The 15,410-nt window shown below is 44.6% G+C and overlaps 1 protein-coding gene across 2 annotated transcripts in view; it reads left to right on the top strand.

The window, feature by feature from the left end:
* Positions 1-15,410, top strand: part of Mpp4 (membrane protein, palmitoylated 4 (MAGUK p55 subfamily member 4)) — a 42,455-nt gene that overhangs the window by 11,913 nt on the left and 15,132 nt on the right. For both annotated transcript variants that reach the window (NM_001164682.1, NM_145143.3), the window contains 10 exons: positions 926-1,006; positions 1,825-1,956; positions 2,382-2,463; positions 4,645-4,730; positions 5,064-5,135; positions 6,627-6,823; positions 7,657-7,721; positions 10,516-10,533; positions 11,677-11,715; positions 14,618-14,638. In NM_001164682.1, the coding sequence (NP_001158154.1) occupies positions 926-1,006; positions 1,825-1,956; positions 2,382-2,463; positions 4,645-4,730; positions 5,064-5,135; positions 6,627-6,823; positions 7,657-7,721; positions 10,516-10,533; positions 11,677-11,715; positions 14,618-14,638 (793 nt within the window). The remainder of the gene's footprint in view (positions 1-925; positions 1,007-1,824; positions 1,957-2,381; positions 2,464-4,644; positions 4,731-5,063; positions 5,136-6,626; positions 6,824-7,656; positions 7,722-10,515; positions 10,534-11,676; positions 11,716-14,617; positions 14,639-15,410) is intronic.

The raw sequence follows: 15,410 nt of genomic DNA, 5'->3' as shown, positions 1-15,410 counted from the left end.
AGCTGTTTCAGACACACCAGAAGAGGGCATCAGATCTCATTACAGATGTTTATGCTACAACGTGGTTACTGGGATTTGAACTCAGGAAGAGCAGTCAGTGTTCTTAACTGCTGAGCCATCTCTCCAGCCCTTAATAAGAGCTCTTAATTGAACTTAATGTAAAGAAACTTGTCTTCCAAAATTAACACACACACACACACACACACACACACACACACACTTTCACCACATGGCCGTCTCTCCCTTTGCATTTAACTGACCTTAGGTAAACACGGTGACTCTGCGGTAATGATTCTCCAGTTCCTAACGTAGATTCTGTTTGGATTCCAGTCTCTGCTAGCCAGCTGCCTTCTCTTCCTCATCCTCCTCAAATTTGGATGGGCACCTCACACAAAGCATGCCTTCAACATGCCCCTTTAACTCACTCCTCTCTTAGCCTTTCCTGTCTCAGTTAATGACAGGTCAGGGCCCTTGTTACAAAGACTGTTAAGGTGTACATCTACCCACCAGGCCCTGTATCTGGAGACAGAAAAGGAAACTACAGCACGTTAGAACATCTACTTTTCAACCTGTGTGGCACTGACTATGGGAGGCCAGCTGGATTTACATAGCGGGCAGCTGTGAGCCACATAAGTGGGTACTAGGAACAGGATGTGGGTCCTCTGCAAGGGCAGCAGGTACTCATAACCCTGAGCCACCTCCCCAGCCCCAGACGATGAAAATTTTAAGTATTTTATTTCACTTTGGTTTTTTGGAAACAGGGTCTCCCCCTGCAGGCCAGAGTGGTCTGTAACTCACTTTGTAGCTAAGCTAGCCTCAAACTTGTTGATCCCCACATGTTCAGTCTCTCAAGAGCTAGAATTATAGGCATGAGCCACATGGCTTAAAAATATTTTATGCTGTATATTTTTCCATCGTGCGTCAGGTCTTGGAGCTGTTACCCAAAGCTTCCGGTTCCCCCGAGATCCAAGAGCTAAGACAAGTCCTTCAGGCTCCTCACTGCAAGGTAAGCACTTGCTAAAATAGACCAAGTTTTATCAGAGACAGAGTTAGGAAGAATAAATAAAAGTGATAGAAAACATTGACTCTGGATCTAAACTCTGCTTCTGTACATGAACAGCCAGCAGGTGTTACTCGCAGATGTGGGGCTCCCCTGTCATTGATCCCTGAGCAGATGCTACCATATGTACACGGAGGCACCCAGAACTTCCCAGGGAGCCTTATTCTCTTAAAAAGAGACCATCCCGCTAGGATTCAGGTAGCATCCAGGGCAGCATCTGGTTTCAGATAAATAATCTCTATACTTTCTCTCACGTAGGGAAGGTTTTGAACTTTGAACACAGTGTATGAAATAACTTGGGATATACATTCATTTGTATATCTGTGTATGTGCCCACTTGTGTACAGATGTCTGCAGAGGTCAGAGGAAGGCATTGGATCCCCTGGAACTGGACTCACAGGGAACTCTAAGCCGCTTGATGCGGGTGCTAGGAACAGAATCCAGGGCCGCTGGATGCTGAGTAGCCAGATCTTCTATAATCTCTTAAGCTCTGAGCCATCTCTCCAGCCCCTAAAAGAGATTGCTGTACACTTTTTAGTCTCTATATTCCACCTATATTTTAACCTCTATGTTTCTTTGTCTATAAAAAGAAGGGGGGGGGCAATGACAATCCCTATCTCTTAAAGTGACTGTTACTGAATTTGCTTAGAGCTGTGCCTGACCTGTGTTTGTGGTTATGTGTCTTATACAGTTTCGAGCCACCATCTTTGAGATGCACATGCGCCGCACGCGACATTTGCTTACCTTCTCTCTTCTGTCCCTAGGCCTTGCTGAGTGCCCATGACACAGTGGCTCAGAAAGACTTTGAACCCCTTCTCCCCCCACTGCCAGACAATATCCCCGACAGTGAAGAAGCAATGAGGATTGTTTGTCTGGTGAAAAACCAACAGCCCCTGGTGAGGAAATCCTTCCATCTTTTGTTTACGGTTATGCTGGGGTTCGTTGGGATGTAAGTTAGAGCTAATGGGTACTTGAATGGCAATTTCGTCTCAGTCACACAGAGAGTGGGATGGCAGCATGACAGCCGGTGTAACTTTGCCTGTGGTTCAAATTCACTCAGCTCATCATGCAAATAGATGCAAAGGCTTCTATTGAGTGTCTTTCTTTTCTGAGAAAACAAGATATAAACTCTTTTTTGGTGAAAATGCGACTATCTATCTATCTATCTATCTATCTATCTAACTATCTATATTACATATGTTAGTTGTCCTTTATGTATCTTACATCTTACTCAATTCTGATACACTGGCCTACGTTCTTCTCTTCCACTAATAGAAGGCTGGTAAGAATTCATTGGTGCTCTATTGTGTTCTCTCTCCAGGGAGCAACCATCAAGCGTCATGAGATAACAGGGGATATCCTGGTGGCCAGGGTCATCCATGGCGGGCTGGTGGAGAGGAGCGGTGAGCTGGGGTAGCAAGGTGTAAGCGAGACAGGAAACACAGAGTCTACAGCTTTTCTTCCAGGAGCAGAGACATTCCTTTCTCCACTTAGGTCAGGGCCTTCAGGTGCTCCTGCTCAAATAAAGCAGTAAAGAAACAAGAAAAGTTGTTTCAAGGGATGCCAGCACCCTCAGCCAGAGAGGCCCTACATGCTAGGCTCAGTGAGGATGCATTCTTGTTAGCATCCTCAAGGTTGCCAAACAAAGCAAGCGTTGTCATGGCGTTTTACAGTGGAAGGACCCAGCCTCTTCTGCTTCTGAAATGGCAGAATGAGCAACTTCTCCTTTGTGCTTTCCACCCCACACGCACATCTCCCTTTTGCCCCTGTGCTTCCACACCTGCCTCGTGCCCCTGCTCCCTACAGCCTCCTGGCATCTGCATGTGGCACCCTGACACCCACTGGAAAAGCCTGTGGCGTCCCTCACTGTCAATCCCCCAGGCCTTCTTTCCTCTTTGTGTCTTTGTCTCTTCCCTGATGGGTCATCCTCCTCCTCGATTTTCCCCCACATGTTCATCCTGCTGTTGTCTCAGGCCTCTGAATCCTCCCATCTCTCCTTTATTTCTCAAGGCTTTTTAAGACATCAACACACAGTAATCATGCACATTAACCAGCTTCAGTGTGAAGAAACAATTCATGTCTACAACATGTAGTGATAGATCAAGATATTTGCTCTTCTTTCTTTTTTAAATTGACAATATTTTTCCCATGCACTGTATTCAGATCACAGTCCCTCCCCACAGTCTCCTCCCAGATCCTCCCCACCTCTGCACCCATCCAGCACCATGCCTTTTTATCTCTTTCTTTAGGAAACAAACAGGCAAGTAAAGAAATTAAACCAGAATAAATTTAGAAAAAAGAAAGAAAAGGAAAAGCATAAGAAACATAAACAAAACTCATAAAACACAAGACTGGAGTGTAGTAGTGAGTTTGGCTCTTGATTTGTGCTCCTGGAGGATCTTGTTTCCAGCCACCCACCCAGGGAATCTTTGGATCTGCGAGTGAAAGACACACACACACACACACACCTTCACTTATTTTTGAAATGCCTTGGCTACCTCAAAGGCTGGGCACTCCTAAACCTTCCCCTGCTACCCTAGGCCCAATCTGGGACATGGCCAGTAGCCACCCACCCGCATTCTTATGTGGTTTGTTGGCACTCTCTCCTGCAGCTCTAAATCTCTTCTGTCTCCCACCGCATCCTGGTGATCCTCTGTCTCCTCCCCCTGCATCCTAGCCTGTGCAACCTGAGTGTCCCATCCTGTCTCCCTTTGCCCAGTCATTGGCCACTGGCATCTTTATTAATCAATCAAAAACCAATTGGGGACAAGGACCTTTAGAGTCTGGACACACAGGTTCCCAATTGAATCAAAGCTTTTGAACCAATCTCCAACATCTCACCTTTTCTATCCAAATTAAAACAAAACAACACAACAACAGCAAAACCTTTTCTCTCAGACATAAGTTGAGTACAACCACAACAATTATGTAAATCACAGAGTATAACATACAATTAACATCTAGTCTATCCTATTTGATAAAGAGTAGATAAAGTACTCTACTATCATTCCTAACTTAGAGAGTTTATGATTCTATATCTGAATTCTGTTTGATTTTAGCCTGTAATACCATCTGAAAACCATGCTTTCAACTCTATACAGTATCTTTCAATGCTAAACAGCTTAAGTTTGCTTATGAGACTGTAAGTACTTTTCAATCCCGTCAAAAATCTGAGAATGAATTAAATATTACCTGAGTATACATAAAACACCAACCATAGCTCCTAAAACTTAAAACAATTGTAGAGACAGCTGACTACCTGGCTAGCCTCTATTCCTTCTAATACTGGGGCATCTGTCCTCAGGCTTCTGCCCCAGACATCTTTAGAGTTCTTGCCAGGATTTTGGTTCCATTTTACAACATCAGAGTAGCAAAACAAACAAATCACTCTTGGTGTTGGTAAAGAGGTAGAAAATGCAGTGCTCACAGACAGTTATGGTGGTATAAGTTGGGGCAAACAGGTTTTTTTTTTTTTTTAATTTAAAATTTTCACACATGCTTGGGCTCATGTTTGGGGTCATTGGAAGAGTGGCCTCTGTGTTCTTTCTTTGGACCCTTCCTCTGGTTGTGTTCTTGTTCCATAGGGTTGCTGTATGCTGGAGACAAACTGGTGGAAGTGAATGGAGTTTCAGTAGAGGGCCTGGACCCTGAGCAAGTGATCCATATTTTGGTAACTGTCTTACGCCTGCCTTTTGTTAGTGATTAGGTGGCATGCCGTGCCCCGTGGGGTGTGTGCTGTCACGTGACGGTGTTCAAGTGTACCCCCCCCCCCCAGCAGCTTTTCATCTCCAGCCCCAGACTTTGTTTGCTGCCATGGAACCCAGGAGTTCTGGCCCAGGCATCTCCTTGAGGATCATTAGTTCCCCCTGCACACGCACACGCACTTGCACACACACACACACACACACACACACATGCACATACACACACACGAACACGCCCCTCATCACCTGTGCTTCGTGGAAAACCGAGCTTGCCACTCTTCCTCTTTGCCGTCCTCCAGGCTATGTCTTGTGGTACGATCATGTTCAAGGTGATTCCGGTCTCTGCCCCGCCTGTGAGCAGCCAGAAGATGGTAAGAACACACAGCAATAGTATGGTGTATAACAATCCTAGCTACTATTCTGTTTTAGACAAGGGTTCAGTATTCCGGCTGTTTCACAGTGCTGATGATCTGAAATGGAGAGTGGGTAAAGGAACACAACAAAGGGAGTGGGGCCACCATGCAATTAAGATGCTGCATCAAGAATAGTGAGCATCTGGACAAAAATATTTCTAAACTAAATGGTTCTGTTCTACAACACATTGTAAAATTCTGTGATAATGGGTTTCATTATGACATTTTCATACACACATATGTATAATGTACTTTGATCATATTCAATCCATCTCATTATTCTCTCATGTTCTACTACCTTTCATCTTCTTTACCTTTCCAACTATCCCCATTTCTGCTTTTACATGTGTGTTTATGCATGCACACATGTGCATGACTGTGGGTGTGTACGTTCATGCGTGTGTGTGCATTCAATTGTATGTGTGTGTGCGTGTGTGTGTGTGTGCATGTAAGTGTATGTGTGTATGTTGTATGTGTGTGCATGTGTCTGTATGAATGGGATTTATCAGTGTTATTAACAGGAACACTGAGGCAAATGCCTCAATCTTCTCATCAACCACTGACTGTTTTTAAATCCTGAGCGGGGAGGAATGAGGCCTCCATGAGCCCTCACAGGGTGCTGACCTGCACAGTCATGTAGGTGATCATGGCTGTGAGTCAAGTGCAACTGTTACATCATGCCTATAAGTCAGGGTCCACACTACCCCTCCTACTTCTGCCTGCTCCTACATTACCTCTGCCTCTTCCTCGACAGTGTTCTCTGAGCGTTGGAGAGGCTAACACGGGTGTCCCATTTATGGCTAGCCATTCAATAATCACCTCTTCCCAGTACTCTGACTACATCAGAGTCTGCAGTAACTGCTGGCCAGTGCAAAGAGAAACTCCTAAGGTCAGAGCTGACAGCATCACTAGTCCACGGGTATTGGGAAAGCGATTTGACAGACACATCATACCCATTTAGCAAAACATCCTCAGTAGCTTCCCACTAGGGCCTCTGATCTCCTCAGCCACAGGCCTTTCCACTGTGTCTGCAGTATTGAATGTGAACTCTCTCTTGAGCATCACATCCCACTGGAAAGTGGTTGGTTACGGCCATAACGGACTTGCCACTGTTGCTCCGACTTTGCTTGGCTGGTAGGTATTACTACATGTAAGTAAAGCCGTTGATGACAAGTCTTCCCCAGCAGCCTTCTTAGCACCTTCTAGTGCTAGCCAGTAGGGAGGAAGCTTCCGGACTAGTTCCAGCCTGATTTCTCTAAGCCCCATGACAGAGATGCCAACGGCAACCATCCCCCTCCAGCATTCAGTTTAGAAGAACAACTCTCTTTTCTGGTAAGGGTAGAAAACAAAGATGAGAGCAACAGGCAGAGGAGTGAGGACAATGGTTTTAAGTTGTGGTGGTTCTGGACAAGCGTTCTTCTGAGAGCGCCGATGTGAACTCGCTGCCAGGTTTATGTTCGCGCCATGATTGATTACTGGCCCCAAGAGGATCCCGACATCCCCTGCATGGATGCTGGGCTGCCTTTCCTGAAAGGGGACATTCTACAGATTGTGGACCAGAATGATGCCCTCTGGTGGCAGGCCCGGAAAATCTCAGACCTCACCATCTGTGCTGGGCTAATCCCTTCTAACCACCTTCTGAAGAGGTAAGGCCGGCCACTTTTGGGGTAACAGGGTGATTACTAGGCAATGCTTGGGACATCACGTTTCTGAGTATGTGGTAAAGATACAAGCAGATGGAAGAACATAAACAAAGTGTCAACTTACTGATAGACTTTCAGCTTCTTAAACACTAAGGGGACCAGGATGGTTATATCAGCTAGGTAGAAAAGTGCTTATGAGACTAAATTAAACTTAAATATTTCTATGGTCTGAATATGTTGACCCAGCCCCCCAGTGAAATGTAACCCCCAGAGCAATAGTATTAAAAGGCCTTTAGGAGTTGATGAGGTCTTGAAGATCCATGGATTACAGCATCAGCAGCTTATTGGTATTGTGAAGAGGGAGGTAATGGCAGAAAACGGAGAAGTAAGAAATTGAAATCCTGGAAAGACTGCAGCAGTTGGCAGTGTTCATGGCCCTGGATGTGGCAGTGGGACGGGTGGCAGAGGAAGGATCAATCAAAGTCTGCTGAATAAGAGATGGAAGTGTTAGAAGGGACATTTGCCTGTGCTTAATAAAACCATCCAGAATTACAGCCAGGGTTGCTTAGAGCACGGGAACTGCCATGAAAAATGGGGATCAACATCCCAAGTGGGGGGCTCTTAAAGGAAAGGAAGGGTGTCCTGGAAATACTGGAGTGGGGGACCCAGGACAGTCACAGCCCCAGGCTCAGTGGATAGAGCCACCCGTGGTGTGCTGGAGCCAAATGACAAAGTCCCATCTTTGAGTCTCTTCTCAAATGCACTCCGTCAGTGCCACAACCCCGAGAGAGCCCACACTGTAAGCATCAGCCAATCTTTGCTTTCTTTCTGCCTAGGAAGCAGCGGGAGTTCTGGTGGTCTCAGCCGTACCAACCTCACACCTGCCTCAAATCCACCCGAGGTGAATGTTCGTATGTGAATGTGTGCAGAGACCACGAACTCAGCATGCACATTTGAGAATGGTGCTTCCATCTCTCAGGCTAGCATCCTGCCAGAGAAAGGATTAGCAATTCTACTGCTGTGAAAAACAACGTGACCAAAAGCAACTCCACAAGGAGAGGGCTGGTTTTGCTTATACTACCACATCATGGTCTGTCATGGAAGGAAGTCAGACAGGAACCTGGGGGCAGGTGGGGAAGCATAGGAGGAAGGCTGTGTGCTGGTTGGCACCTTATGGCTTGTTCAGTGTGCTTTCTTATACACTCCCGGAGCACCAGTCTAGGGATGGTACTACCCACAGTGAGCTGGGCCCTCCTGCATCAGTCCTCAATCATGCCAATCTGATGGAGGCATTTTCTCAAGTAAACGTTCCTCTTTTCAGATATATTTAGGTTTGTGTCAAGTTGACAGGAACCAACCAGCACAGAAGTTAAACATGTCCGTGGGTTTAAGTCATTACCCTCCCAAATTCAAGTTCTCCAAGACATCCCCCACCCTCCCCAGAAGCTCTTGTGTGTCATACCTGGACAGATGTCTGTGGCTGTACAGTTACATAATCTTCATTTATGTCCTTTCTTTTTTAATGTTAAGATTTATTTATTTATTTATTTATTTATTTATTTATTTATGATATTTTGTGTGTTTTGGGGGGTGGATTTTGCCTGCATGTCTGTGTACTATATGCTTGCAGTACCCCAGGAGGCCAGAAGGGGGTGTAAGAACCCATGGGACAGTAGATAAAGTGCCAGAAGAGCAGCTAGTGCCCTTAGTTACCAGAGCCATCTCTCTAGCCACTACTTGTTTTCTCTTTCTTTTCCTTTTCCTTTTCCTCTCTTTCTCTTTTTCTTTCTCTTTCTCTTTTCTTCCTCTTTTTCTCTTTCTTTCTTTTTCTTTTTCTTTTTCTTTCTTTTTTCTTTTTCTTTCTCTTTTTCTTTCTCTTTCTCTTTTTTCTTTTTCTCTTTCTCTTTTTCTTTTTCTTTTTCTTTTTCTTTTTCTTTTTCTTTTTCTTTTTCTTTTTCTTTTTCTTTTCTCTCCTCTCCTTCCCTCTCTGTACCTTTCTCTCTCCTCTCTCTCTCTCTCTCTCTCTCTCTCTCTCTCTCTCTCTCTCTCTCTCTCTCCTAGAGATTGAACCAAGAGCTTGGTGCATGCTAAGAAAGCACTCTCCTACTGGGCTTTATCCTTAGATTCAGTCCTGGGCTTTTTTGACTAAATATGAGACTGCTATCATTTAAGGAATCATTATACAGTGTTCTTCAAACAGTAGGAAAGGAGTGGTCAGGAAGGGATCCATGGCCTTTGGTGTTTGTGAGCTACTTAAGGCTTAACAAAGCTGCTGACACTGGCAGATAGCAGCCAAAGGAGAATGGCAGACAACAGAAGCAAGCTGGAGCCTGCTGAGTGGTCCCTTCAGAAATGGCCCCCTTCAGGCCCTGTAGGGGCTAAGGCAGGGGAGAGGGGACATATGGAGACAGACAGGGTACAGAGGAGACTCGGTGTAGACCACAGACAGCAACACCAACATCACAGATCTGCAAATGGCACATGCTCCTGTTTACTTTTTTTTCCAAGCCAGAGATTGCTTTCCTTAATGACCACAAATAGTTTTTGTTGCTGTTGTTTGTTTGCTCTTTGTTTTTGGCAGTGTCTCGTGTAGGGCAAGCTGGTCTGGCAGCTGAAGGTGACTTTACCTCCTGACCCCCTGCCTCCACTTCCTGAGTGTTGGGTTATACCACTCCTCCCAGCTCACAGAGACATTGTCAAAAGAGAACATCCATACAAGACCCTCTCCCTGACACTGTTATCGCTCAGTACAGACACATGTCTGCCTGGTTCCAGCAACGGTTATAATACCACCCTTTTCTCTCTTAACTTTTCTTCAGAGGGATTTTCACATCATAATCTTCCTAGTAATATTTATTTTGAAAAAATAATTAACCAATACAGAATTCTTTAGTTCTCTTTGGTATTTCATTTATCAAAGGTTCTTGGAGATGCTATTGGTCTAGAGTGACCAGAGGATATGACATCTGCCCGTGTGCTCTAAGTACGATTTATGTTAGGTATTTTTGAAAGTCCACATGGAGAGTTGTTCACCTGGCCCTGTTAGTATTGGCAGACAGCCCTGTAGCTGGGACCGGAGTCTGAGCTGTTGACTCAGAGGACCACCTCTCTCAGGAAATGCTTCTGATGAACAGCACCATGCCCCAACACTTAGACCGTGTCTTTTATCTGTCATGCACGATGCTATCTATGGTAATGCTACTTTGTTTCTTTTTGCTGCTTAAATCTTATTGTGTAGAAATACAGGATATGGACAGGCTACTAGGGAAGAGGAGACACCATTTAATTAATCAGAATTCCAGTGCTGAGTTGGATTATGTGTGCTTAGCAGAGAGTTGTTTACTGTAATGCATTTATTGTCATCCCTGTTTTGTACCCTCCTCCCCATCACCTCTCCTACTCCTCCTCCCTTCCCTCCTAGATTTGAGTTCCTAAGACATACTGCCCTAACTCAGACTTGAGAAGAGCACGACTTCTACAGAGCGTGTTGAGAAGGCAGGTGCATTTGCCATAAGCCAGTAGTTCTGCATTTCCAGCCATTCTGGAACGTACATTCATTTCTGAAGGGCGGTCACTAGGTGTCTCCATGAATTCCCAGAGCACTAATTGCAATTTGGTGCTTTGTTCTTCTTGTTCAAAGTTAATCTGAAAGACACAGAATGTGAACTCCTGTTCCTTTCTCTCCCTGTTGCCAGCACTGTCTATGGAGGAAGGTAAGGAGGGTGTCGGGAAGACACCCTTATCTCCAAATACTCCTAGGAATTCCCTCTAATTCTCACATTCATTTCTGCTCCGCTCAGCTATGTGAAGCTATTTCTGTGTATCTGGTAGTGTGTAGCACAAGGGCATTTATTCTGATCTAAGAGATCAAGGAGAGGGATGTAGTGTTTATTCACAGCTCTAGAGTCTGACAGAGCACAGGCTAAGACCTCAGTGGAGTTATGTTCATCAGGACTTTGTATCAAGTGTTTATACAAATTTCATGACATTGTAAGGAAATTATTATTATTCTCATCTTGTGTATAAAAAATTGAGGTCCCAGAAAAGGAATGATTGCCTAAAATTAAAAACAGATAGTCTAGAGATGCAAGCTTGCTCCTGGAGGGCCCTATGTTGGAAGTTAAATGGGACCTTCAGGGATTGCCTTTCTATATGTTTATGTTTAGCCATGTGCACGTTAATGCTGTGTATCTGTCAGTCAGTCTGTCTGTCTGTCTTATCTATCTGTCTCTCTCTCCTGCCTCTCTCTCCTCAGCCACAATGAGGGAAGAGCTTTTGCCTTGACCAAGGATGAGTCTCTGTATTAAGTGTTTTCCACTGCAAGAGGTTCCTCTAGCCAAGGACAGCTGTACTAGCCTTAGGGTATAAACATTTAGAAGGCAGTTTGGCCATCTATCCATAGTAAATTATGTCCTAGGACCTATGACATTCAAGCCATTGGGTTTGGTCCAGGTTGTCAATATCAGTTTTGCATTTCTTTCCATGACTCTGACTGAAAAGTAATTGGCTAACACCAAACAGTTGTGCTCCTGCTGCACCAGTGGAGTTCCCTTGCCATCTTGTCAGTGTGGTGGTGCCCGGATCCACTCTGGGCAACGCTGCTGATGCACTTTCAGCAGGCTGCACACTTTGTTGGGTGCCGTGGGCGCTAGCCAGTGCTGCGTACGCAGTAGCATTTTATGCTCTACTGTTCACAGCACGCATGCTTCTCCGATGCAGTAGAATTTGTCTTCTCTCTCCAAGAATTCTGAGCAATAATTCTAAGAGAGATAATGAAAGGTAGTCTGAGTTTTGTCAACAGGGTTTTGCGTGGAATGTGGGCACATTTTAAGCCCCCTGTCTATGTTCTTTTGTAGAAGACAGCATGAAGATTGATGAGAAGTGTGTGGAAGCAGGTAACAGTTCCTCCTGACTGATTCACCACTAGAAACATGGAGCATCTCACCCTGGATGATCGGAAGCAGAGGTGTCCGGCCGAGAGCCCTTCCTCTGCAGGGCATGTCAGGGGCCTCGAGCCCTTCCTCTGCAGGGCATGTCAGGGGCCTCGAGCCCTTCCTCTGCAGGGCATGTCAGGGGCCTCGAGCCCTTCCTCTGCAGGGCATGTCAGGGGCCTCGAGCCCTTCCTCTGCAGGGCATGTCAGGGGCCGAGAGCCCTTCCTCTGCAGGGCATGTCAGGGGCTGAGAGCCCTTCCTCTGCAGGGCATGTAAAATGACCCCAGCCGGTGTGCCTTCACTGTGACTCCACACTAGGAAGGGAGAAGCAAAACTGGGGTGTCTCCAGCCTTCCCTCTCAGAGATTGTCTCAGGACAGAGATAAGCAGTGTCTCAGGTGGTGGGACAGCCAGAAATGCCCATGATCTTTGTGGAATAACGAAGAGTGTGATACCAAATACTTAAAATGCAAAGTCTATTTTTGCTATTACATGTAATGATTCTAGTGTAGGCAGATGGTAATGGGTTCTGAACCTTGGAGAAATAAAAAAGACATTTTATATTTTTATATCTAATGGGTTTTGTGAATTCTAAAAAGATTTTTCTCAAATTTAGCAGTGGTACTAGGCCTGGCTCTCGAACCACTAGGCTTTATGAGGGAGCCAGTGCAGAGCATTGGTCTGATAGGTGGATTTGCCTTTCTCCTGAGACAAGCTCTTCCTCTGTATCCCAGGCTGGCCCGGTACTCACTACATAGTCTAGGCTGGTTTCTTTTCTTTTCTTTTTTTAAAGATTTATTTATTATTATGCATAAGTACACTGTAGCTGACTTCAGACGCACCAGAAGAGGGTGTCAGATCTCATTATGGGTGGGTTCTTTTTGAGCCACCATGTGGTTGCTGGGAATTGAACTCAGGACCTCTGGAAGAGCAGCCAGTGCTCTTAACCACTGAGCCATCTCTCCAGTCCCCTAGGCTGGTTTCTAATGCCCAGCAATCCTCACGACTCAGCCTCCTGAGTGCAGGGATTATAAGAAGGAGCCACCATGCCCAACTCTGCCAAGTAACTTTGTCATGACCTTGTGGGCTAATGCAGTGTTTGGATATGAAAGATTCATCTATATATTTCTCAGACTAGTTGCAGAATAACGTGGACACTTGTTTAAAAACCAGGTTCCACAGACTGTTTTTTAAAAATTAGTATGATTTATTTTCTTTCTACATTTTAAATTAAAGTTCCATTAATGCATACATTGACAGAGTTCAAACCCCACAAAAGCATATTCAGATAGAAGTTCCTCTTCCTGTGTTTCCCTCTTCAATTTCCCTTTGTAAAAATGATGATTATGATGATGTAGTTTGTATTTGTATGTATGTGTGCATGTGTGCATATGCACACACATGTACTTACATGCATGCACACACATTATGTATAGGGGGCCACACATGCCACCGTGAATGTGTGGAGCAGAGGACAACTTTTAGAGTTACTTTTCTCCTTTCAATGTTAGCTGGGTTCCAGGGTTCAAACTGAGGTTGCTATGCTTGGGCAAGCAAGTTCTTCCACCTGCTGAGCCATCTCAGGTCTCAGTTACCAGTGTCTGTAGTATCCTCCAAACATACTCTTTGAAAATGGGGACGATGGTATGCGTTCTTCTCCCTGCCCCACCCTGACCTTTCACCCAAACATAAATGCACATCCTTAGACGGTGCATCTGGTGCAGCTCTTCTGGGCGTGGCCTCCTGCCTCTGTGTATATTGAAGATGATTCTGTCTTGTGTAAAGAGCATCTCTGTGGTTTTGGTTTTGGTTTTTAACAGCTTATTGGGTTTCCATTATAAGCACTGTTACAATGACTAGCTTTATAAATATGTATTCCAGTTATGTGATTGCCCTTAGCAGGGGCTGTGCCTGATCTAAGGATGCCTGATGGGTCACACTACTGTGTGTTACAAATGTCCTTCCACACAGACAGACGATAGTTTCTTAATTCCATTTCCGAAAGATAACAAGAGGGGCAGACAAGGTGGCTCAACTGGTAGAGTTGCTTGCTGCATGTTCTCTGACCTCCACGTATGTCATGGCATGTGTGTGCCTGCATATTCTCTCTCTCTCCTCCCTCCTTCCTCCTCCCTCTCCTTTGTCCTCTCACATATAGTACTACATACATGTTCTAAGTTTTTCGGAATAACAAAAGTTGTTTTAACTACTGAGGAAGTTGATTTATCCTATCTCTCTCAGTCACTTGAACAAGCCAGCCATTCATGAATCCATCCTCCTTGCCGCTGGCTGGGAGACCCTGACTTGACAGGGAGCTTGCACCACTGGTGACCTTTGGAGCAGTCCCCTGTGCCACACCCGATGGTCTGGAGGAGTTTCTTGTGGTGTTCCACTTTTTATTTTTAAAAGATTTATTTATTTTATGTATATGCGTTTACTGTCACTGTCTTCAGACACACCAGAAGAGGGCATCGGATCCCATTACAGATGGTTGTGAACCACCATGTGGTTGCTGGGTATGGAACTCAGGACCTCTGGAAGAGCAGTTAATGCTCTTAACTGCTGAGTCATCTTGCCAGACTATGTTCTACTTCTTAATATATTCTCTCCTTTCCTGTTATCTATTTATTTAATACCCTGCTGCATCCCTCCTAGAAATCACAGCCCATCTATCAAATGCTATTCATCTCATTTAAAATGTAGTATGCCATAGAGCTAACACTGACTCCATCTTGATCCAGTGTAAACGTTTTAAAGGCAGTGTGCGGGGAGAAACATGGATTAGGCTTGCACTGCTAAAATATAGACTTGGTGTAGACAGTCATGTAATGATAATTTTGCTTTTCACCTCCACTGAAAACCACAGATGAAGAAACTTTTGAATCTGGTAAGTTAAAAAAATATCATATCTAGTACCAACTTTTACATGTATTTTCCATGTTTTGGTATAATTTAAACATATTTAGAGATATAACAAATATCTTTAAACGAGACAGTAAAATAATAAGAATCTAAGCCTTGTGAGATAACAGGTTCATTTGTTCACTGCAGTAGATTTCACTCCCTATGCCTATTCCCAGATACGCCGCATACTTCAGATATGGACCAACACTGCATTTATTCTTGAGGTTCTATACATTTCATTTAGCCAGTTACTTTTCTTAGGACCAGGGCTGTCCGGGGGTGGGGTGGACGTTTGGATTTCTGTGGGGGCATTATTTAAGAGTAGGAGTGTTCTTTAACTGGTAGGTTTAGGAATGTCAGAGTCCTGAAGAGTATACAACCAGCTTGCCCTAGCAGTTTCCAATCTGTGGGTTGTGACCCCTGTAGAGGTTTCATATCAGATAACCTGCATATCAGATATTTACATTATAAGTCATAAGAGTAGCAAAATTACAGTTATGAAGTAGCAGTGAAATAATTTTATGGTTGGGGTCACCACAACATGAAGAACTGTATTGAAGGGTCACAGCATGAGGAAGGCTGAGAACCACGACTCCAGAATCACATATGTTCCTACTGGGTAATGATAATTGAAGATTAAATAGGTAGCTCTTTAATACATGATAGTGATGTAAACTTTATAAACCATATGTGTAGAAGGCTAGGGAGATGGCTCTGTGGATAAAGTATGTGCCATATAAGTGTGAAGACCTAGG

This window comes from Mus musculus, chromosome 1 (genome assembly GCF_000001635.26).
Source record: "Mus musculus strain C57BL/6J chromosome 1, GRCm38.p6 C57BL/6J".
NCBI classification, from domain to species: Eukaryota; Metazoa; Chordata; class Mammalia; order Rodentia; family Muridae; genus Mus; species Mus musculus.
Note: the sequence above shows the minus strand (reverse complement) of the source record. Positions and strands in the feature narration are given on the sequence as shown.